Source organism: Hemicordylus capensis, chromosome 3 (genome assembly GCF_027244095.1).
Source record: "Hemicordylus capensis ecotype Gifberg chromosome 3, rHemCap1.1.pri, whole genome shotgun sequence".
NCBI lineage: Eukaryota > Metazoa > Chordata > Lepidosauria > Squamata > Cordylidae > Hemicordylus > Hemicordylus capensis.
The window spans coordinates 242387034-242412880 of NC_069659.1; the positions used below are offsets into that span (position 1 = coordinate 242387034).

Here is a 25847-nt window from a genome sequence, read left to right on the forward strand (position 1 = left end):
CCCCGCTGCCCTTCCACCCTGCTATTTTAGCTGCTATTTCCTCTTCCGAGGCAATAGGTGGCGCAGCAGCCTTGGTTGCAGCTGCATCCGTTCCTTGCGATTCCTGCTGTATATGTTTGAGCTCGATGCCAGCCATAGAAAGAAGGCGGCTTATCTCGAGCTGTGTTGCAGCCACCTGGGGGCCACCGCAGTCCTACTTCCACCTCTCTGAATTCACTCCGTTTCTAGTACTTGCCCTTGTACTCCTCTGCTCCCTCCCTTCCCCGCAATCTTCTCTTGAACAGTAGCGAACTGCTGGCCAGGAAGACTTTGCTGTCAGTCAGCTCTTGAGCATCGAGTGACATCAGCAGGAGAGCCACGGAACGCAGCCCTTCCCTTTCAGGTTTACAGGTGTCTACGACTGAGAAAGCACCTTTCTCCAGCATCAGCCCAGACTGGGTGCCATGGGTTCTGCGGTTTCCATCCGATGCAGCCACACTGCAGGGATTCAACGCCCAGCTTTCCCCTTAATCCCTCCCCGCGAAAAAAACCGACCGCGAAAGGTTTCTGCTTGATACATTCCCCCCCCCCTTATCTACACGTTTTTCTTCTTCAAGAGTTTATGTTCTCTCTGCCCAAGGTGTAGAGACCCACTACCCAATTTGCAATTCGAGAAACAAACTTTGTTGGATTTTGTTCTATCGCCACCTCGATCTGCAACCTTTAGCCGGGAATTATAGTTATCCCTATGCAGTTAAAAGCTGCACCTGCTAAATTCTGCAAATCGGGTTGCTGTGAAAGGCACAGGAGTAGGCCAGGTCTCTCTATTAAGTCAATTGGCAACCATTCTTGCAATGGTTCAAGCGCTCCAATAGCCAAACAGCAGAGGCCAATTTCTTTCTATATCTTCCAAGCCTAAGGTGCAAGGGCTGGCGGCCGCTACGCTAGCCCCTTGCCTTCACTGCGGGGAGGGAGGGAGGGAGGGGGACGGAGATGGCGGCTGTGGTTGGGGAAGCGGGAAGTTCCCCCCTCCTCAAGCGCGCATCACGTGACTCCGTAGGGAATTAGCCCGTCAGTGCGATGAGGCAATCGCCTGCTGTATCCTTCCGCCGCCCAGTACGTGTGCGCGCGCTCGCCCTCCCTCCCGCGCTCGCCGAACCTGGCCAGTACCTTCCATGCGGAAAGTCCCCGCCGCTTCTTGCTCCGGAGCGGGGGTGGCTTATGGAGCTAGGGGGTTGCTGGCTAGGCGCGCAGCAAGTCGTCTGGAGCTGTGGCTGAGGCGGCGGTGATGTGGCGAAGGAGAACTAATTTTTTCGTCAGCGGTGGCGGAGGGAACCTGCGAGGAGTGGGACCGTAGCGCTCACTTTTTCTCTCCCTCCTCTCCCTCTCGGTACTGTTCCCTCGTTATCCCTTCCCCCCTCCCTGTTTCCCTTCCCTCGTTCTCCCCCCCCCCTCTCTCTCGGAAGCTGCAGCCATGATGGCAGTTTGAAGCCCAGGCAATTGGCGCTGGGGCTCGGAGCCACAGCCCAGCGGACCGACGGACAGACCAACGCTCCAGGGAGGCAGGCGGGGGGGTGGGGGGTGCGCGCGCGCGCGCGCGGCGTGAGGATAAGCGGGCGGCGCGCCGGATTGATTGAGGAGGGCACCGAGGAGCCGAGCGAGATGACACGGGGCAGCCTCCAGCCCCGCGGTCCCCTCAGGACCTGAGCTTTTCCTCCCTCTGCTGCGCGCATTTCTTTGCTCCAGGCCCTGCCGTTTCGCTTCTCTCTCCCTTCGCCCCGGGGAGGGAGCCGGAGCCAGAGCCAAGGAGCCAGCCGCCGAGTCAAACTTTAAGTCGGACGCCTTCCACTGAACCTAAACCTTGACTGCTTGTCCGCCTGCCTGGCCCCCCCTTCGCAGGGGGTGAGGGGCGGGGAGAGGAAAGAAGGGGGGGCCCTCTCCGCGCCCGCGGAGCCGCTGTCACCGCTTCTGCTTGGAGCGTCGCTGCCCAAGAGAGGAAAAAAGCGACTCAAAGGCAGTGGCGGCAGCGTTTCCTCTTTCTCCTCGCTCAGCACCAGCACTAAAGAGACTCGGCCCGATATCTACCCATCCGCCGCCGTTGCCACCGCCACCCCCACCGCACTCAAGGTATTGGCAGCAGCAGGAGCACCGGGTAGCCGCGCCAGTGCCGGGAGCTGCAGTAGCAGCAGGAGAATCCCTTCCCCGCCACCGCCTTCTGGCCAGGCCCCTTCTGCCGCGGCGGGGCCTTCGCCTGAATTGCAGCCGCAGCAGGCCCTGTTCACGGTGCCATCCTCGCAACGCCGGAGGAAGGAGCAGCGTTGCTTTGCTGGCTCGTCGTCTTCCTCATCGGTGGGGAAAGGTGGAGGGACAGTCTCCTCCGCCAAGGCTAGAACCATCTGCGCCCTGCAGCCGCTGTTGCTGTGCCTGTCCCTGCTGTTCTTGAGCGGCTCCAGGCTCACAGACATGACCGCCATCATCAAAGAGTTCGTCAGCAGGAACAAAAGGCGATACCAGGAGGATGGCTTCGATTTAGATCTTACCTGTATCCCAAATCTGATTCAGGCCTGCCTGGGTCGGGCATACCTTGCTCTCCCCTTGTATTGGGGGGTGGGGTGGAGCCCCTACAACTTATCTCTCCCCACCATGTCTATTGTTGTAGACCAGTGGTGGGTTCCTTTTAGACTCTCTCTGGTTCACCTTTAGGTACCATGTTCTGGGGGTGGATGGAGTGGGGGAAGCTGCTGTGACTTTTTCCTTCCTCACCTTCCCTGTTTCCAGCAGCGAGAATCTGGCAAGCTTAGGCCTAGGCCTGGCATTAAAGGTAGAGTTGGAATTCAAGTGGGAATCAGTAGTGCACCTATCGCTGTTGCATCAGAATCCTGCAGCAATTATCCAGTATGGTGTTGTGGGTTTTTTTTGGTATTTCTTGTCTAATATAATGTGGCACGGTTAGATTTATGATGGCAGAGGGGTGTGTGTGAAAACTTTGCCAGCTATTCTGACAAAGAGCTTGGTACTCTGTGGCTCTAATGCCTTTGTCTTCTGGAAGATGTTCCTTGTGGTATAGAAAAATGGGCACTGTAGGTTGGTTACATAGTATTTCGTTCCTGGCTGCAGATGGGGAGATTGGCCATAGGTATTATCCACTTAATAGGTTTTTGTGTGGTGTTTTATTAAGTAAAAATAGAGGCTCAGTAGTTGATCTTAAATGATGACATGTGTATTATATGCAGCAAATGATGATTGCAAAGATTAACATTAGTGTTCATTTGAAATTAAACTGCCTTGTCCTGACATGCATCTTACATTGGGTTATGTCCTACAGAAATTGACTACCTGGTGTGTTTCAGAGTGATGGTAATCTTGAAACAATCTCTATTGACTTCAGTAACTTCTCCTATTAAAGTAGTGGAGTTCTAAATAGTGATGTAGTTGAATATGAAATTTATGGTATGAAAGTGCATAGTTGTAAATTCTAATACTTGAGTATGATGATTAAATTGGTGATAACAGATGAATTCACACCATTAGTTTTATAGACTCGGGGTGGGAGGCGTGGTCATTGTACTCATGAATGTAGGTTCTTTGTGTCAGCTGATTGACAACTAAGACCACCTCTCTTCCAGATCTTATAATATAGTATTTAATTAAGACCAAACCTGATAATGCAAGCCAAAATAAATAGAATTGGAATGTTAACTTGTATACAGTTACTGTGTTGCAGTTGCAAGTGTTCATATCACTCACCAGAGTTAAAGCACAGAGGTGGTTTCATATGCAGAAAGAGGCTTCATATAGCAAAGTGATATGCTATATTAAATAGATTAGAATGTTTCCGAAATACTGATTAAAAGTGAGAACCCTTCTCAGAAAGCAATTCTAAATTAGGTTCATAGTTCTTCAGATAGACTACTAAAAATATATATATATGTCTTGATTATAGTTGTAAAATAGTAGCAGTTTGTACATGGGTGTGGAGAGGCTCTAATCTTGCTTTGGTCTTAGTTTAATGAGTTGGAGTCTCAGATTTTCAGAAGTGAATACCAAATAACTTATTCCATGTGTTTAACCCTTTGGAGGCTTCCAGTGTCTTGGAAGATTAGGTTCTGTGATTTGAAAATATGTCTGCAACAAATTTTGCTAAGTGCATACAGTGATCCTGTAAAACAACAACCACTGTTGAAGAAAATACTTTGAATATTTTTAAATAATTCATTTAGCAGTTCTGTTCAGAGTGTATTCTTCACGCATATCTTCAGAGGAATAGAACTGACTACTCCACTGATGACATTAATTATTTGAAATCTAACCGACCCCAGTTCTTTGAAATGGGACTGATCCCAGTTTAGCATTTTAAAGATGCTAACAAATTTGTTCTTAGTTGTGTAGAATCTTTATTTGTGTTAATTATGAATTGCAAGACAGCTGCTTTATTGAAGATGTAGCATGGTTAATTGAAAGGTTAAATGTATGAAATTAAAAGCAAAAAAGCATAACTGCTGTACTGAATAATCTTCCACCTATTTGAATAAAGGATGAAATCACTTCACCCATCAATGAATGACAAATCTATTTGGACCTTGTAGACTAGCAAAAATAATCCAAGCAACTTGTTCAGCAGTAGTCAGTTGTGGATTAAATTATATGCAGGTGTAATTGGTTAAATTAATAAGCATAGAAATATTGTGCGAGGAATCCCTTATGAATTATTTTATTGCTTGTAGTGTCTAAGACTTCCAGAATTACCCTTCTGTAATTAGTTGCATGTAGCACACTGTGGTATGCTTATTTCCTCAGATGTAGTCTGGAAATCCCTCACTTTTTCCATTGGAGGGGGGAGTAATTTCTACTTCATGAAACTATAAAACAAGAAATAAGTTGTGGATTTTTAAAAAGTGTGTTAAGTATTCAAGTACAATGGACACAATCAAGCAAAAATTGTAACTAATTACAAACTATTAAATTGGGACTGACTTCTGAGTAAACCTGGCTAGGATTGTACTGTAAATCCTGTTCCATTACTCTTGTGGAATTTAGTCATAACTAATGACTTATTTTCCTCCTAATTAAAAACATAATAGACTCAGAAGTATCTATTTCATAGATATAAGATTGCATGTGGTAGTAAATTGAACACAAGTTCTTATGAGAAGGAGTGGATGTTTACTACTTGTTGCACAGTCCCAATATTACATTAATTTAAGGAAGATTTGTACTTGGGGCACATTGCATATTGGAATAGCAACACAATTCTTGTGGAAAAAGTATTTAAAGCATGTTGAATGACAACGCATTGCTTCTGGTACATCCTCAAATGTTGTGAGAAAATGTATTAATCTTGCTGCTCTGTTAATTCACATGTTGAAATTTTGTCTTGTTGGAATGTATTTTGGTATAATCTTAATGGAAGATTGAATATCTGATTTATGCTTCCTTACTTGTATTCATCTCTCCCAAGTACTTTGGAATAGATGGATTTTATTTCTTTCCCCAAGTGCTTTCAGTTAGGAATTGTTTGACTTGAAAGCTGTAGTTAGAACGTACAGATTTGTAAAGGTATGCAAACTAAACATGAAGTTAAAAATTAACATGTTACTTGTGTACACAGTTAAATCACTGCTTTTGGTGCTCTTGTGGTCAGTAGTAGTTGCTGTATAAGCAGTAGCCACATGTGTTGCTGTACAAGCAGTAACCATGTGTTGCGCTGCAGCTTTGTTTAATAAAAAGGGTTATTTGAAGTGGTAGGTAACTGGTAAAGGAATTGGCATATAAAACAGCTGAAAGTTTGGATTCTGTCATAATATAATTATGTATATGTGAATGATTATCTTAACAGTGATAGCTGCCTTATATTGAGTTGGATCAATGGTCAGTTTAGCTTAGTACTACTTATTTTTGCTGACAGTGGTTCTCCAAGGCCACAGGAAGATGTTTTCCCAGCCTTGCTACTGGAGATGCCAAAGGATTGAATGTGGGGCATAATGCACGCAAAGCATGTTCCATAACCTGGTGCTTGTATTTCTGTCTTTATAAACTTAATTTGTAGCAGTTTTTGCAGTGAGTTTGTCTGATCTTGTATGGGGGATAATTGGTATATAGTACTATGTAAAAATAGGCAGGATTAATTGAAATTGTTCATCCTAGAGCAGGCCTTGACACATTTTCTTTGTATCTAGCAGCCAGCCCCAAAATCTAGGAGCCAGCTGATGGACACTTGATAGAATTACTGTGGTTAGTGACACATTGTGGAGGGGGAGGGTAAATGAATTCTTGTTTTTATCCTTTTTACAAGTAATTTACTTAGAGCAGTATGTATCTAAGTACATATAAAATACAGATTTTATTAAATAAATTTATCTTTCAATATCTTAGTCAAGGTGCCACAGTTAAATTTCTAGGGGCTGTGCCTCCTGGGTGCCTGGGATTTCTCAAGTCCTGTCCTAGAAGCCTTTGAGAGAGGCAAAAATTTGGGTAACGGGGGGGGGGGGGAGATTCTGAAATGAATTGTGTTTAGTGCTATTATATCTAGATTTGAATTCATAATGTATAATTTAGAAACTACAAGTACATACTTGTCAGCATATGCAGCAGGAGTGTCGACCAGTCTTTTCCACACACATATGTGTGTTTGGCGTGGGCTCTAATTTCTCACCAAAAATGAAAATTTGGCATCTATAAATGTGCATCAGCTCTCTTTGACATAAAAGATAAGTTCAATAGAAGTGATTTGTAAAATTAAAAAGACTACCTTTGAAATCTGGGTTTCAAATAATAGAGTTCTGGAAGATGATGTGTGAAAGGCTAATGCTAACTAAATTCTTAAGGCATTAGCAAATATTATAATGTTCAGTTGTCCAAATCATGGCATGCCAAAAGCACAGGAATTATTCTGCTAGTTATGTCTCATGTTCATATATTTATTTCAGTTTTTCCAAATTTGTAGACCACTCGAAACTTCTGTCTCTGGGCGGTTGCAAAATGTTTGGACTATTTCGTAGAAAGTGAGGGTGTTGACCAGATACCTTCATCTGGTCTTGTTGGTCACAAATCAGTGTCTGCAAATAAGTGAGCTTTATGCAACTCCAGCTCTATGACTGCCTGTAGTAGAGCAAAAGAGAACTTGATTTAACCCGTAGCCTATTCAGTGAATGTGATGCAATCACCTTGAGACTCTGCCCTTATCTGATCTTTCCTCAGCCAACAAAAAAGCTCTCCTGCACCCCACTCTGAAGTAACTGACTATACCATCTTCATAGGTGCATTAGAATAACTGCTACATTTGCAGGTCTTTCTGCCTTTTTGTTTTGTTGCTGCGTTTTCTGCATTTTGTGCTTCATGTTGGATCTTCTGTAGGAAATTGAGCCTGGAAGGAGAACCCCAGCCTCTTAACTTTACCCATCAGGTGGCAAGTCAGACCTCTTATTTCAAGGGCAAAATCAAAATAGCACAGCAGCACTACTCTGAAGCCATAGCCTGGGTTTGGGAGACTTTGGGCTATTTCTTGACTGTAGATTTAACAGGATATGAGATTCTTGTTTTTAACATAAGCAGTCTATTATTGATAAATACCGATTTAGGATGTCCATACAATATTATTGTTAGTAATGTTTAGTAGTATTAAATCTTACGATATAGTAATGCCATCAGTATGGCCATTTCTACTGGACTGGTAAAAGGTTTAAACAACTAAAATAAGGCAAGTGCTAGAGATCACACCCGTAAGTGTTAGTATTGTAGATTTGTGCTTACCAACTTCAGAAAGCATGTTTTTATGTATCTAGAAATAACCTGCCTTGTGTGGTGTATAAATATTGAGGCCACTCCTTTTGTTCTGACATACATTTGTAATTTTGGCTGGCTAAATAAGAATGTTTGTGCAGTATTGTTGACACTGCTAAAAAAATCCTAACATAGTATCTGTCATTGTGTTTGTTTTGGTTGCCTGACGTTGACAATATTTTTATACTTTTTCACACTTCTATGTCTTACTACAAAAACCTTGGAATTATATACCTACACTGAATAGCATATAGCTGTACATCTGTTTTCAGAAAGGATGCATAATTTTAGCCAACAGTATTATGAGATAGGTTAAGATAAGATAGAGGACCTTGCCCTAGATCACTTAATAAATTTCATGAGTAGAATTTGAAGCTGGGTCGTCCCCATCCACGTTAGACATTACTACTTATAACATGATGGCTTTTGTGCATGTATAGTACTATTGTCCTTCAGTAGTTACCCTCTCTGTTGTAGAAACTGGATGTAGACCAGTGGGATTGGAGGGAAGCAGTGTGTGGAAGATTTACCCACTCTGGTTCTCTTTCCACAGTCACACCCACATGTTGTAATGATAGGCATTTTGGTACGAAGTAAATAGGCTCTGATCAGGGGGAGTTGTGGAAGCCAAATGTTGCCATTGCTGCATGATGGGAGGTGGTAAGCCTTCACCTCAGTGGTGTATCCAAGCTGTGCACTTCCTTTTAGAAAGAATGCATCATTTTCATGAAATTTGACCATATATAATGGGCCTTTAATCTCAGCACTAAAAAAACTCAAGAAAATTCTGTTGTAAAGCACCTGAGCCTCCCTGAAGCTGCTGAATGGCTTTTCTATGGGCTTTTGCTTGGGGACATTGGTTAGTTCAGAACAAGCCCAGCTGCTTTAATAGTTGGTAGTCTAGACCCATTGATTGGGATCCTACAGAGAGGAACAGTACATAGGTGCACAGAGCTGACAGCTACACAGTAATACTTGAATATCCCTGAAATATGCAGGTCTTCTGCTTCCCGCTTAAGTGCATTTTGCTAGTAGTGAATGGTGGTAGTAGTAGAAGGCTGTGGACTTAAACACTGTTGAAAACTAATTCAGTACAATTTGATTAAGAAATTATTTCGAGAGCAGTGTTTGCTGTCACCCCATAATGAGCCCCTGGAGGCGCAGTGGTAAAACTGCCGCCCTGTAACCAGAAGGTTACAAGTTCCATCCTGACCAGGGGCTCAAGGTTGACTCAGCCTTCCATCCTTCCGAGGTCGGTAAAATGAGTACCCAGAATGTTGGGGGGCAATATGCTAAAATCATTGTAAACCGCTTAGAGAGCTTCCAGCTATAGAGCGGTATATAAATGTAAGTGCTATTGCTATTGCTATTGCTAGTAGAAGTTATGTGAAAACTACTGCCACTTTTTTGGTTTTGTGTTGAATTCTGTCATGTCTTTAGGATCTTGTTGGTGTGTTAGTCATGGATCAAGAAGTTGGTGGCTGATATTCAGACTGACTTACTCATGAGTAGTCCCATTGAGATATTGCTAACTTGAATTGATTTCAGTGGGTTTACTTAGAAGTAATTCAGTCTGGATGTCAGTGGTCGTCAATAACTCTTTGTATGTAACACTGCAACAACCATATGTTTCAGCCATAGAAAAACAGTAGCCACAGCAAAATGCTGAACAAAGTTTACAAAAGAACAGTTTTATAGTTGTATTCATTGAGGCAATAAATAGAATCTCTTGGGCAGATTGTATATGTTTGGGATTGGAAAAATCTGCCATGACACACAGGAAGAAATGTTGGCTCAGTTTATTAGTCGGACAAAATATTTTACTTGTCAGATGGTTCCTTAAGCTATATTGGCCAATTATTCATCAGAACTTGTTTCACTCGTCAGGCTTCATTTTTTCACTCGTCACCATGTGGTAGACTAATGGATTTCCATAGCCCTGATGACATGTATCTTTCAGATGCATTTTTAAAAAAATAAAGGCAGAAATCCTTATAGTAGTACATATTTAGAATGGAAACTAATGACTATTGCATTGGTAAATGTTCTAGAGATATAGTTCAGTAGGCTGTGCTTTTGGAGAATCCAAATCCAAATAATATGTACAACCCTTTGGAATTGTGTGAAAGTCACTGCTTCAAGTGTGGCAGTCCTTCCGCAGTACTGTGGGCTTCCAGTGTGGGGGGACTTACTTCACAAGAAGTAGCGCCTGTATTGCCTTGGTGATAGCTGCGAAATTGCATGGGGAGTGCTGGGATGTGTACCATTTACCCCCTAGAGCTCTGTGGGGAAAGCATTTGAAGGAACTACATATTCTGCTTTCACAGCACTCCCCATGCGTCTTCTGAGTGGATGCTGGGACAGTTCAGGGCTCTGCTACCTCCAAAAGAGGCCACTTTGCACTGAAAGGTCACTGCTGGGAGCAGCCACCTCTGTGCAGTAGTAGAGGGCTGGTATATATAAGGACTGTGCGCTTCAGTAACGTTGGATTTCTGACGCCTGAAATCTCAACAGGAGGCAGCAGGATGCGGGACAAGTGCCCTGGGTATTGCAGTGGTGGTGATGGCCCTTTAACTGCCCACCCAGCTCTGTGGAGGCTGAGCAGCACAGCGATTCTCGGGAGCTTTGGGAATGGGTGGGAAGCGAAGGGCAGCTTGGGAAGCCTATACAGCTGCTGGGAGAGCTGCCACCACTGCACTAAGCAGGGTACTTGTCCACTGCTCTCCTGCCTTCTGGTGGTAGTGGCAGGGATTTTGGATGTCAGAAATCAAAATTTACTGAAGTGCACAGCCCTAGTATATATTATTTGGCTTTGGATGTTGCAAAACATAGTCCTATTTAACTGTAGTTATAACATTCCAGTAACTTTAGGAAGTCTCAGGGCATTCGGATAAATGCCAATTTTACAGTTTCTGGTGTCGTTGATGCTAAACTTAGAGACCCTTTTTAAATTGACCTGTGTCATGAAAATGATTCTCTCTGTGCTTTCAGTAAAACAGTGGTTTCAAGCATTTTGAATTCATGAAATGATTGAATAATATGCACAACAGTGTTAAAATTGAAGAGTGTAATCTTAATTACATTGTGTATGCATAGCATTTTATGTGTTTTCAAGGCGTAAATGATGCTTGGTTCAATTTATTAGTTGCAGAACTTTACATGCATAATCATATGTTCCAGAACTTGATGTGTAAGGTTTTTAAGAGAGAAGACTATAGTCCTATGCTCATTTCAGTTGCAATGAACTTTGGGACTTGTTTTCATGTAAACCTCTTCTAGGATCACATTCTTTTTCTATAAAACGTAGAGGTTCCTAACTATTGCTGTGATTTTAGAATAGAATATAATTTCTTTAGCCAAGGACACATGCATGAATTTGGCCTTTCCATCCCATGTCTGCATTATCTAATACTTTCATTGGAATAAATTAATGAAAACTGTGAATGTTTTCAAACTTGAAGATAGCATTGGACACAGGATTTTTGTTTGTTTGAAAGCTAAAGTAGGAGGCAATAAATAGACTACAATACATTGTGGCTGGGGATGAAGGAAGTTGTTGTTCAACAGCTGGAATGCCAACATTTCCTACCCTTGCTTTATAGAGTAATTAAATTTCTTTAGGTATGGTGCATCCCCACAGCTTTTAATTTATCACAGGCAAGTGGGGAGTGCACTTGTATTCCTGGAAACACTTAGCTGCCATTTGCCTATAAGGAGCATTCGTGTGAATTAATGGCTTTTCCACTGTTGGAATCTTGTTCTTGTCTGTTCCCAGACAGTTGCTGGGAATAACCATAAGCCTGTCTGCTCCTTTTCTCCCAGGATTCATCAGAGAGAGATTGGGAACAGGCTTCTGATTTACACTTCACCCCTGTGCTCCGGGCGGGGGGTGGGGCAGGAACAGGAACATCAAAATTCAGAGACCCTGTTGCTATAACCACAGGCTCTCCATGACTGGGAGATTTTCCTAGGTTCAGGTAAGGTCTGCTGTTCAAATATGCATGTGACCTTATGACTTTCGCCGTGTGATGAGAGCTGGGAGAAGATAGCAGGGTCGGAGTCTAGGCCTGCTCATGATTGCTTCCTTGGAACAATTGCTGGTGAGGTCAATTAAGTCTTAGTTTTCACCTGTTAATTTGTTCTAAAACCAGATCCATATGTCTTCAAGAATAATCTTCAAATATATATAGATAGATAGATAGATAGATAGATATTGTTCTGCCTTAGTAGTAGTAAATATTCAGACAGTTTTTAGTGATTCTTCTTTTTGTAGAATCAGAGTAGGAAGAAAGTTGCTCATATATCCTCTTGTAAAACGGTATTAAGCAAGACTCTGATGCAGCCCTAGCAAACTTCTATGTACTCTTCTCTTGCAACTTTCAAGAAAGAGCATTCTACAACCTTCCTAGGAAGCTGCTTCAATTATTGAACTACTCTTACAATTAGTACATCTTTCTAATATTTCTCTTTGGTCTTCTTCCCTTTACTTCAAAACTGTTCCTTCTCATTCTTAGTATATCACAATTTTTATTTTATTTTATTTGCCAAACATGCTTTGTTCCTGTAATATTTAATCATGATATAACTTCTGGGCTGCTTTATCTTCATAGCTGTCCCCTGAATTTAAAAGAAGAAATAAATTATTGAAGGGTTAAGTCTGTCAGCACCTAATCACCATAATAGTTTAGTGAACTTACCTATTCAGAGCCATTGTGCTATGAATTTCTGGGGAGTAAACAGGACTGCTGACAGGAACTGGTGGTTTCTGGTTCAGCAAGCAAAATCCCCTAAGGTGCGAGGGTGCACCAGGAGTAGAGCAGACAGAATCACATGACAGCTGGTCAAAACGGTCAAATGATAGTAAGGGAGGTAGCACATGCCAACAACCAGGTAAGAGGCTTGGCGTATAGGTATTTATATACCAATGCCAAGAAGCTTCCAAGCCAAGATGGGTGAGCTGGAGTGCTTGGTTGCTAATGAAAACATAGATATAGCAGGCATAATGGAAACCTGGTGGAATGGTGAGAACCAGTGGGATATACCTGGATACAAACTCTACAGAAAGGACAGAGGGGAGGATTTGGGGGATAGAGTAGCACTGTATAATAAAGAGGGGATAGAATCCAACAACTTAGAAAACATGGGAGGAGCAGAGTCCTCCACAGAATCATTATGGATAACAGTACGAGGACTGAAATGATATGATGTTAGGGACGTGGTATCGCCCTCTGGATTATAATACTGGGAGAGACCTGAAGTTGGAGAAGCAAATCAGAGAGGCATCAAAGAGAGACAGAGCTGTAATAATGGGTGACTTCAATTACCCTCACATTGACAAAGCAAATTCACATGTGGGTATTGACAGAGGCGTGCTAGGCATTTCTAGGCATGCTAAATGACTGTGCCTTGGAACAGTTGGTTGCAGAACCAACCAGAGAGAAGGTGAGCTTGGACTTAATCCTGAGTAGTGCCCAGGACCTGTTACTAGATATCAGAGTTGTAGAACTATTGGTGAACAGTGACAATAGTGTGACCCAATTCAGCTTATATGTGAGTAGAACATTGTCAAGGAAGTCCAACACAGGTGCGTTGGACCTAAGAAGAAGAAACTACTTAAAAATGAGGGGACTAGTAAAAAGGAACCTGAAAAGGAAAGTCAGGAGGATCAAATCACTCAAGAAAGCATGGAACTTATTTAAAACCACAAAAATAGAAGCTCTGTTGGAATATATATCAAGATGGAAGAAAGATACCTCCAAGTTCAGGAGGATGCCACCATGGCTATCAAGTAGTGAAGGAAGCTGTAAAAGGAAAGACTTGCTTCAGAAAATGGAAGTCCTGCCCAAACGAAGAGAACAGAAAGAAAGAAGCTCTGGAAAAAGAAATGCAAGAAGACAATAAGATATGCGAAAAGAGAGCATATAGCTAGAAGTGTCAAGGGGAATAACAAAAGCTTCTTGAAATAGATCAGAAGCAGAAAACCTGCCCGGGAGGTGGTTGGGCGCTGAGATGATGAGGTTGTGAAAGTGATTATTGAAGAGGATAAGCAGATTGCAGAGAAGCTGAATGAGTTATTTGCATCTGTCTTCCTGGTGGAGGATACTGATCATATCCCCGCTCTGGAACTGAGCTTCTCATGCTTGGAGGCCGAAGACTTGGGCCATTTTGAGGTGATGAGAGAGCATATTCTAAGCTGTCTTGAGAAAAACCTAAAAATTAACAAATCACTACCCAAGAGTTCGGAAGGAATTCAAATGTCAAATTGCTGATCTAGCAAAAATATGTAGCTTGTCCTTACAATCAAGATCTGTGCCAGAAAGTAGTTAATGCAACTCAGATTTTCAAAAAGGAATCCAGGGGGTGATCTGGGAAACTACAGGTGAATTAGCTTAACTTCTGTGCTGAGTAAATGGATGGAAAGCATGTTTAAGGACAAAAACATATAGAAGAACATGCCTTCCTGAAGGAGAACCAGCATGCCTCCCTCAAGGGCAAGCCTTGCCTCACTAATCTTTTGGAGTTGTTTGAGAGTGTCAACAGGCATGTGGATAAAGGTGATCCGGTTGAAATAGTATACTTGTACTTCCAAAAAGCTTTTGACAAATACGATGAATATTTATATACCGTTTTCAGCAAAAGTTCCCAAAGCACTTTACATAGATATAATAAATTCATAAAATAGAAAGTTCCCCACCTAAGGTTATTGAGTAAATTTGCTAAATTTACTCATGGGATAAGGGGACATGACATGTTCATGTGTGAATTGGTAACTGGTTGAAGGACAGGGAACGGTGGGTAGGAATAAATAGTGTTCACAATGGAGGGAAGCAAGAAGTTGGATCCCCTAGGGATCTGTACTTGGACCAGTGCTCTTTAATTTGTTCATATTTATTCTAGAAGTTGGGGTAAGCAAATTGGCCAAATTTGCAGATGATATTAAACTATTTAGGCTAGTGAAATCCAAAACAGATTGTGAGGAGCTCCAAAAGAACCTTTCCAAACTGGGTGAGTGGGTGACAAAATGGCAAATGTAGTTCAGTGCAAGCAAGTGTAAAGTGATGCATATTGGGCCAAAAAACCGAACTTCACATATACACTAATGGGGTCTGAGCTGTCAGTAGAGATCTTGGGGTTGTGGTGGCTAGCTCGTTGAAAGTGTCAATGCCATGCGCGGCAGCTGTGAAAAAGGCAAATTCCATGCTGGAATCTAGAAAGGGAATTGAAAATAAAAAAATGCCAAAATTAAAATAAAGGTAGTGTGTGCTGTTGACTTGATTTTGATTCCTGGCACCCACAGAGCCCTGTGGTTTTCTTTGGTAGAATACAGGAGGGGCTTACCATTGCCATCTTGTGCACAGTATGAGATTATGCCTTTCATCATCTTCCTGTATTGCTGCTGCCCAATATAGGTGTTTCCCATAGTCTGGGAAGCATACCAGTGAGGATTCAAACTGAATCCTCTGGTTTGCTAATCTGGCTTGCTAATCAAGTCATTTCCCTGCTGCGCCATACCCTTATACAAATAGATGGTGTGGCCACATTTGTTGTTCTGCTTACAGTTTTGGTCACTGTATCTTGACACTGTAGAACTGGAAAAGGTGCAGAAGAGGGCATCCAAGATTGTGATCAGGGGCCTGGAGCATCTTACTTATGAGGCAAGGCTACAGCATCTGGGGCTACAGCATCTGCAAAAAGAGGTGACTACAGGGAGACATGATAGAGATGTATATAAAGTTATGCATGGCATAGGGAGAGTGGACAGATAATTTTTTCTCCCCTTCACACAACACTAGAACCAGGGGTCATCCCAAGAACTGATGACCAGGAAATTTAGGACCAACATAGGAAGCTGCCATATACTGAGTCAGACCATAGGTCCATCTCGCTCAGTATTGTCTACACAGAATGGCAGCGGCTTCTCCAAGGTTGCAGGCAGGAATCTCTCTCAGCCCTATCTTGGAGATGCAAGGGAAGGAACTTGGAGCCTAGATGCTCTTCCCAGAGTGGCTCCATCCCCTGAGAGGAATATCTTACAGCGCTCACACTTCTAGTCTCCCTTTCGTATGCAACCAGTGTGGATCCTGCGTAGCTTAAGGGGACAAGTCATGCTTGCTACCACAAGACCAGCTCTTTTCCCATAGAAAGGAAGGAACGAAGTATGCGAAGTTTTTCACACAGTGCTTATCTATGGAATTCTCTACCATAGGATGTGGTGATGGCCACTAGCTTGAATGGCTTTAAAAGTGGTTTAGACAAACTCATGTTGGATATGTCTGTCAGTGGCTATTAGTCTGTTGGCTATAGACCACCTCCAGCCACAGAGCCTGGGATTGGGACATTTAGTGTTTTTTTTAAATATATAGCTGTAAAAATAAACAATACGTTGGTGACTCTTTCATTTATTTTAACACTTTTTGTTTCTTTATTATGCTCCCACCACCAAATTAAATTACATTTGGGTTTCTAACACTAACTTTGGTATTGTGCCTAAGTGGTAACATGGAGAGAAGTAAGTAGACACAGTTGAAACAGTTCTAGAATTCTAAACTAAAAAAAACACAACGTTATTCTTGTACAATAGCTTCAGTGGTTTCTTATTCACTACACTGCAGGGTCAAACGTGTAATGGTTTCTGAGACAAAGTAACAACCTTAGAATTAGCAAGACTGTACACCACATTTTATATATTAAACTTGTATTCAAACTCAGGTACTTATATAAAAATGTGTCAGTATATCAACAAAGGCTTTACTTTCAAGTTACTGAGGTGACTGTTTAGAAATAACAAGCTTCTTTAGACTTTCAACACCTTTACTGGAATACAACCTCTCTGGCTGTGTATCCTGTGTAATCAACCATACACTCATACAATTTACATTCAGTAGTCAAGCTTACTCCACAGAGGTCATGCCTGATGTGTAAAACCTACCCACCAAGCTGCCGATTCCACCCTCAGTCCTGCTCTAGAGACTGTAATCAGAGACTATATCTCAGGCTCATCCAAATCCTATCTGAACTAGGGATGTGCACGAACCAGTTTGGAGGCCTTTTTACAGGCCTCTGAACTGGTTTGATATTAATCCAGATAAGACGGAAGTGCTCTGGGTCAATTAAACTGATTACCTAGTGGTCCAGTAAATCCAGTCTTGGTCAGAATCAGATTCCCTATGAAAGGCAAAGTTAGCAGCTTGGGGGTGCTTCTGGACGAATATTGTCATTGAAGGCTCCAGTGGCAGCAGTGTACAGGAGTGGCAGCTGCTATTGGTATGCCAGCTGCAACCTTACTTTGAAACGTCAGACCTGACTTCAGTCATACTTGTTTTGGTGAAATCCAGATGGGATTTCACCAAATCCAATTGATTTAGAAGCTTCAGCTGGTTCAGTGCACTGCTGCAAGGATGCTCGTGGATGTGAGTCACTTCGCAAGTAATACGCTCATTCTGCGACAGCTTCACTGGCTACTAGTCTGCTTTCGGGCTAGATTAAAAGTGCTGATTTTGACATTTTGAAGCTCTGTGCACCTTGAGGCTGATGTATCAGTTGGACTAAATTTGCCCATTTGAATCTGCCAAGGCCCTTGGTTCAGCATCTCAAGCCCTGCTTGTGGCTCTGCTACTGACTTGAAATTTGGTTGGCAGGCTCTTAGGACAGGGTCTTTTTGGGTGTGACCCCTTCACTTTGGAAAACCATTCCAGAAGAGCTTTGCTAGACTCCCTCCCCAAGAGTTTTAAAAAGCATCTGAGAGGCTTTTTAGTATTTTATCTACAACTATATCTGGTGAGGGTTTTGTTTTTTTAAATGTTTTAGCTTTTTAAATCTAGTTTTAACTAGATCTGTGTTTTCACATATTGTACTTATTCTATTAATGTTATATTTTTAATTATGACTTTAACCATTTTTGTAAGCTTCCCTGAGCAATATTGCACTGGAGGGGTGGGATATAAATACTTTAAATGAATAAGATAAGTAATCTCAGTTGCATATTGTTCCCAAATAAGAAGTCGAAGTAACAGGCTTGTAACATTATACATATGCATATACATGCGATATATATTTTTTCCCTTCGTCTTTTGGGACCATGGCAGTTTACCATGAGTTCATGCATACAATTGCTAGTGATTCTGAGAGACCAGCTAACTTTCCATAGAATCCTTGGGTGAATGTTATGAGGCCTTGCTGACTTTAGTAAACTTGTGTTTTTCCCCCCACTTTCTGGATTATCATGACCTCACTCTTGTTTTATGTCTGGTGAATGTCCTATCACTTTTTTTCTTTGTAAATAGTTTCAGTTATATCGATGAATAACCTTCTTGCCTTGTGTGTTTACTTCATATTAATCTGGCTGTGATTTGAATTTTTTGTTTCCAGAAATACTTATATTGCTATCTGGAAAGTAGGTGTTTCTAGATAAATTGTTACTTTAGTCACTACTAGTCAGAGATATGAAGTTCAATGTTTTTTACAGAAAAAATTCCCAGTTTTTTGTATAAAATAAATTTTTAAAAAAGTATGCCCCCCACCCCCCGTGAAACACTTCCTTTTCTAAAAACTCCTTGTCTCATAACATTCGGTAAATGAATGCCAATGCATTATAAAGTTGTGATGTGTTTTCAGTTGATCATCCCTAGCACATGTTTGAGAGAGTACATATTTATATGTGTACTCTTGTAGCTAATAAGGTACTACAGTGTTGGTTTTTCATTAAATTTGTGACTGTAGAGCTGCTGTCATGGTAGACAAGGACTAGTCTCTTTCAGCATCTTCTTTCTTATGACACAGAATATTTTGAGTGGGGGGGAAACGGTTCCTGGGCATGTTACTAGCTCAGTATTCCAATGCGCCTTCTGAATGGGAAGTTCCATGCTGACCTTAGCATGCTGGCACCCAGCCCTGTGCATGTTTACTCAGAAGTAAGTCACATTGAGTTCAATGAAACCTGCTCCCAATGGAATGTTAGGATTGCAGTCTGAATTATATTCCTTGCAGAATTTGTACTGTGTTGTATTGGAGCAAGGTCTGAGATTTCCTGATTAGGTCATCTGCACTAAGAGTGCAACTATTTCTTGCTGTTAAAGGCAAAGAAATGGAGTAAGCCCCTTGCACCAAAAGTATACATTGGCTAAAATTTGATAAGGAGTTCATTGCAGGGTTGATAAGTGTTAATTTTTTTAAAATGACATGTGACTAAGGGTGTGCACATACAACTTGTTCCTGGAGATTAATACTTGCATATGTAAACTGGTCAGTGAGAACTTTCTGTTCCTGAAAGATGAGTTTACATTTTCTTATGCCATGTTCCTCTCCTCCTGGTGTGTTCATTTTTATCCCATATCACCCTTTGTGCCATAATGTTAGCAAAGGAGGATGCGGGGCATAAGGCAGTGGAATAATCTCTGATCTCCCTGTCAGCTGGGCTGGCCAGGCATAAAAAAGTTAGAGGCAGTCTTCAGTTGCAGCTTGCTTCCACTTTCAACAAGAACATCTAACATTCATTGCAGTTGCCCTGACATGGTGTGTTGAAAGATTGATTAGAAAATAGTCCTGTGTATGCAGTGACATCAACCTAATCTTCGTTAGCTTTTCCAAACGTAATGTTGACAAAATCACCTTCAGTTGAACGTTTTAAATTAGTAGCTTATGCATTAATTGCAGATGAATTTGTATCTCTGTCACATAAACAAGTGTATTGAATATTTGGAAGTTGCTGATGTTTTATAGTGGGTTTGCACAACTTTGGCCTTCCTGCAGATGCTGGCCTACAACTCCAATCATCCCTCCCTATTGGGCACTGTGGCTGGGGAAGTTGAGAGTTGTAGTCCAAAAACAGCTAGAGGGCCAAAGTTGTGCAGCCTTGTTCTATAGCATAGATGTTTGCTTATTGAAAGAAAGTAACCTTCTGGTGGGAAAGGTACTACATAAGGAGACAAATTTGGAAACATTCTTTTTGTTAAAAGACCTTGATTGTATTACTATTGTTTGTTCTTTGGCAGTGCAGTAAAGAAATATAGCAATTTCTGGGAACAATTTGCACTATGGCTTTCTTGCCTTGCTTCATCATCATCATTATCATCATGTTTATTAATAGCAAACTCAAATGGTTGAGTTGATTTGAACTAGCTCATGCCTGCTTGCTGAGACATACCTGTGGTGCTGTATACTTGGGGCCTCCCTAGACAGACAGAAGTGTAACAATTTGTAAAGAAATGGGAAGCTAATACAAACAATAAAGAGCCCTGTGAGCTTCCATTAACTTGTAGAATGTTGAGAGAGTAGTGATAAGAATATATAATATATCTTATCTGCATAAAGTAAACTGTAAAATTCTGCTGCCACCAAATGACACCTATATTAAAATCATAGTTTTAAAAAAATTATGGGCAATACTATCACTTTTGTGCTGGAGAAAGGAGCGGCGGAGGGAGCATCTAAATTAAAGTTGGATAGGATGTGGGAGTTTAATCAACTAATTTGGTGGTTGAGACAAGAATGTTTAAGGTGCCCATTGAAAAGACCAAACAAACAACACCCACAGAAAAATGGAAAGTGTGAGCAGAAGGAATTGGCCTGCTGAAACTTGGTAACAGCTTTTAGTAAGTATCCTGGAGGAGAAAATTAGGATTGAGTGGATATGTGCTAAGAGATTAGTCTCTGCCTGCACTGTGCAGGGATGTTTCAGGAGAAAGGAAAAAGGGATGATTTCCCCATTTCTACCCACGCCCACCCAATGAGGGGGATGTTGCTGGCAGGCAGTCTCAATCCTGAACCTCTGGTGTGATATAACACATCAGGATAGGGCCTCAAAGTGGGAAAGATAAATGTTTGAGGCTTGAAAAGCATTTCAAGGCTCTTGTTTCAGGCTAGCTGGAACCTCAAAGAGAGGCATGCCATCTAGCAACGGGGGGTATACTGAAACATTTTGTTGCAGGTCTCACTTATGTACTATTCTGCAACAAATTAAATGCCCCTTTTGTATTAAGAAAAATTATCAAAGGAAAAAGTCTTGTGGCATCTTAAAGACTAGCAAACCTATTAAAGCATACATTTACATGAACTATAGTGTACTTCATCAGATGCCTGGAGTGGCATGTATATTATATGAATATAGAGAAAAAGAAAAGTACTCAAACAGTATGGCCAAATGGCCATGAAATACAAGCGATATAAAATGTGAGTAGATTTCAGCTTCGCTGATGATAGCCCTTGCATTTCATGGTCATTTGACCCCACTATTTACAATGGCTTATCTTTTCCCTACACCCGTTATATATAAACCTGCTAGCTGAGAATCGGCATCTGATGGAAGTGAATTGTAGTCCAAGAAAGCTTATGTTATAAATTTATCAGTTTTTAAGGTGCCACAAGACTGTGTTTGCTGCCTCACACTTGACAAAGCAACAGACCCAAAATGTATCTAGGCATTATTGCAGCACAGCTCAACATAGATCATTCAGATCTATGAAATAGGAGGGCAGAAACACAGCATGAGTTGGAGGGACTGAACCCTTCCCCTTACTGTGCTTTCTCACAAAAATGAACTTCTCCCAGTAGTTGTCGTCCTGGCAAGAATACTTTTGGGCTGTTTGTGTGTGTACGTACACAAAATCTCGGGCAGGGGACAGACTCTGTTCCCCCACCTTACCATGCTGTAGTCCTGTTCCTTCCCTTTCCTGTTTCATATTGAAACGGTGGCTACCTGATATATGAAATATTAGTTTGGTGTCAGGTATATTTTGCACACAGAACACTGTGTAAACATTCTGAACAGCCTTGCAAATAATCTTACAGTGAATGTTCACCCACCCAGCCCTGTATATTTTGCACTACTGCTCCTTCATCCTCCTCCCTGCTGCTGCTTATTACGGCACTACCAGAACTTCAGGCACCAATGTGTTGCTGTCACTTTACTGGGAGCTTTGTGGGTTACGTGCAGCTTGCCTTTTACTATTCATCTGGGGACGATAGCTGCTATTTGCCCTGGCAAATTGCATGGTTAGTTTTAAGCCTTCTAACTGTTAACTATGCACAGTTTACTCACCTATAACTTCTTGTTACTACAGATATTTGAGAATACTTTTTGCTGTATCCCCAGATTTAATTATTGCCAAGGCTCATTCTCATAGTACTAAACCATAATGATGTATTGCATCTGAACTGAACCAATAGGTCTATGTCTATTTACCACAAACTATTTAGACCATCAACAAAACATGGACAGTTCCATTTTATGAAAAAGCATTGTTTTGCCCAGTAATACCAGCTTTTGTTCTGGAATGCTTGGGGCATTTGCTCTACAGTTCTGTATACTTAACTCAGTAGTAGATTTTGACCCTTGCCGCAAGTAAGTGATTTTGCTTAGTCTTAAATGTGTAAAGATAATTGCACCACTTATTTAAGAGGAATATAATCATGTATTGCAAAAGGCTTGTGAACTATAGGTGGCTAGAGTAGAGGTATTAGACTTGGTTTGTATGAAGACTATTTAATTGTAAACCAACTTGTTTGCAATCTTGATTAGCAAATGCATGAATTACATACAAGTGGGTAACCCCTTCTAACTGAGCAAAGAGGCACCTTTTAAAAGTGGTGATTCTCTTATATTTAGCATGGGGAGAACAACTGTTCCTATCCAGCCCCAGCACATCATTTCTCCAGTGGTTGTAGCTGGTGTCTGTTTATTTTTAGATTGTGAGCCCTTTGGGGACAGGGAGCCATCTTTCGTCGTTTTTCTGTGCAAACCACTTTGAGAACTTAGTTAAAAAGCAGTATATGAATATTCATAGTAGTAACTTTAAAAATCATTTAAAACCTTTTGGGATATGTGTGATTTCAATCACTGATTTGAAGTTGTTTTTATATAAAAATAATCCACCCTGCTAGGTCATGCAAATTTTAACTAGCCTGCTTGCCCAGACTTAGCTGTGATGTTTGCACAACCAAGGTGTGAAGAGAACCCAACTAATTCATTTTGCAAAAGTTTGGTCAGAAGGACATTTGTTTTTTCCATAAGTTATGAGGCGAATGTTAGGTACAAAAGTGATTTGTGCATTTTCTCCAGGTTTGAGGAAGCAGATAAATGACTTCCTCCAGCAGTGAGCATGTTTGTGCACATATTTAATTATTTTACTGTTGAAATATAGATGGTTAGATATACAGATTCTATGTACTGTGCAGTATCTGTAGTGAAAAGTACCATCTGTTACACAGATTTAGCTCTTTTAAAATGCCAAAAAGAGCTTGTGGATTAAAGCAAACTGGACCTGTCGGGTTTCTCTAGCTGTTCACTTTCCAACTTATTTAACGGTTTTCTCTACTCCCCCCCATACAACCACCACCACTCACTCTAGTTAAACTAAATTACGCACCAAAGCTGTACATTCACCCAAGTAATGGATTCATGTACAGTTCCTCTTTTGTTAAAAACAGAATTTACTTTTTAGATCTTGGCAGGAAAAGCACATTGGCTTCTTTAAGAATGTCATTTGAAATCCAGTTTAGGCCCAGCACTAGTATTGGTATTTCCAAATTAGTATGGCAATTGTCAAAAACAGTTTGCACTTAAATTGCTTAAAGAAGCAGAAAGAAAGAAATTGTCTGAAGAGTATTTTGGAAGAATTGTCATTGTGTTAATACTATATTCAGATCTACAGGTGAAACTCGGAAAATTAGAATATCGTGCAAAAGTCAATTAATTTCAGTAATGCAAATTAAAAGGTGAAACTGATATATGAGACAGACGCATTACATGCAAAGCGAGATAAGTCAAGCCTTAATTTGTTATAATTGTGATGATCATGGCGTACAGCTCATGAAAACCCCAAATCCACAATCTCAGAAAATTAGAATATTACATGGAACCAATAAGACAAGGATTGAAGAATAGAACAATATCGGACCTCTGAAAAGTATACAGTGTACTGTGCTTGATTGGCCAGCAAACTCGCCTGACCTGACCCCATAGAGAATCTATGGGGCATTGCCAAGAGAAGGATGAGAGACATGAGACCAAACAATGCAGAATTGCTGAAGGCCACTAATGAAGCATCCTGGTCTTCCATAATACCTCATCAGTGCCACAGGCTGATAGCATCCATGCCACGCCGCATTGAGGCAGTAATTGCTGCAAAAGGGGCCCAAACCAAGTACTGAATACATATGCATGCTTATACTTTTCAGAGGTCCGATATTGTTCTATTCTTCAATCCTTGTCTTATTGGTTCCATGTAATATTCTAATTTTCTGAGATTGTGGATTTGGGGTTTTCATGAGCTGTACGCCATGATCATCACAATTATAACAAATTAAGGCTTGACTTATCTCGCTTTGCATGTAATGTGTCTGTCTCATATATCAGTTTCACCTTTAAATTTGCATTACTGAAATTAATGGACTTTTGCACGATATTCTAATTTTCCGAGTTTCACCTGTAGAACAAACTCCTGATGGCCTGATCACCTAGGAATATAATCTGCCTAAGAATCTTATACTAGCATTTAAGAATCAAGGGTCAATTGACTCTAAATTGGACAAGACTAATTTAAATTGTTGATTCTAAATCAGATGTCCCATTTTTACTCCATCTGCTTCTTTCCCAAGCAAAAGCATACAAGTTGATTGATTGCTTCATTAAAATATGCTGACTTACAAATAAATGACATAAAAACATATCTGGAAGGATAATCTAAAACTGTTCATGTGGCCTGCATTGCAGGATTTTACTCTTTAAAAAAGGGTGGGGTGCAGGAGGAGCATTATGAAATTAATTGATATATTTGTTTTTCTGTACTTGTAAGTGTACTGTGCAAGGTGATTACACAACAGCTTCCGAAAGTGATAATTGATACTGGTTGGCCAGGTCAGTATTTCTGCACAAGATGGGAAGTGTTTGCCTGATTTGGCTGGGCCTGAAAACGTTTACAGTTTGAGAAGTGAACAAAGAGCAGAGTTTGGATATTTAAAGGGCATAAAATAGAAGCATGAGGTAACACAGCCGGGCTGAGTAGATGATGCTGGTAAAATAAAGGATGGTGTCTCTTGGAAGATGTTTCGAGGGACGAGTTCTGGTCTTCATGAATTGTCTCATTTGCTTAGCAGGGTCCACCCTGGTTTGCATTTGAATGGGATACTACATGTGAGCTCTGTAAGATATTCCCGTTAGGGGATGGGGGCCGCTCACATGCAGAAGGTTCCAGGTTTCCTCCCTGGCATCTCGAAGATAGAGCTGAAACTTCTGCTGGCAACCTTGGAGAAGCGGCTCCCAGTCGATTTAGACAGTACTGACCTAGATGTGGACCAATGGTCTGACTTGGTATAAGGCAGCTTCCTATGTTTCTATTGTGTGCTAGAATGTTGACTCCCTAGCCCATGTTTGTATATCAAGGTTACAATAATGTGTGTGTGATCCAATTCTGTGTTCCTGTGTAGATTTCAGGGCCTTCGAACATCCAAAAGACATGAAGGCCAGCATGCATGCTGCTTAGACCTCTGGCTCCTAGTGTTGCTCATGCATAAGGCCTGGAGTCATACCACACTGAAATATACAACTATGAATATTTATATACTGCTCTTCAACCAAAGTTCTCAAAGCAGTTCACATAGGGGGAAAAAATTAAAGAGGATGGTCTCCTGTCCCCAAGGGGCTCAGAAATATAATGGGCGATACTGGGACCAGCATTGGATACTGGTCACCTGGTCCCTAGCTACTAAGAGCTTGCCTAGTTAGCTTAAATGTGCAGATTGTCTTGTGGAGATGGGCTGATTAGACTAAGATTGCAATGTGGGAGATAGCTTGTGGTTTCTGCACCTCTTCCAGCTACCTGAGACTTAAGATGCTGTGACCTGATGGCATGGAAAGTCAGGAGGGGACAGGCAGACCCACTCCAGAAGGCATGTTGCTGTTTCCATGGTGGCCCTGATAATATTAGGAACCAGCTATCTTCTGGGTATGATCATGTATAGTATAGTATAGTGTATAGTAATGGGAAAGTAAAAGCATTTTTTTCTTATACTTGGCTGGACAATCTTTAAACGTATGCAGGTGTTAAGGTCTTGGTCTTGAAACTTCTTCCTCTGGATGAGTTAAGATAATACTT

The 25847-nt window shown here is 41.4% G+C and overlaps 1 protein-coding gene across 1 annotated transcript in view; it reads left to right on the forward strand.

Annotated features, from left to right (window-relative positions):
• Positions 1-1816: 1816 nt before the first annotated feature.
• The window catches only part of PTEN (phosphatase and tensin homolog), an 85685-nt gene continuing 61654 nt past the window's right edge, over positions 1817-25847 (forward strand). Inside the window, exon 1 of the mRNA XM_053307449.1 lies at positions 1817-2521. Within this exon, the coding sequence (XP_053163424.1) occupies positions 2443-2521 (79 nt within the window). The 5' untranslated portion in view covers positions 1817-2442. The remainder of the gene's footprint in view (positions 2522-25847) is intronic.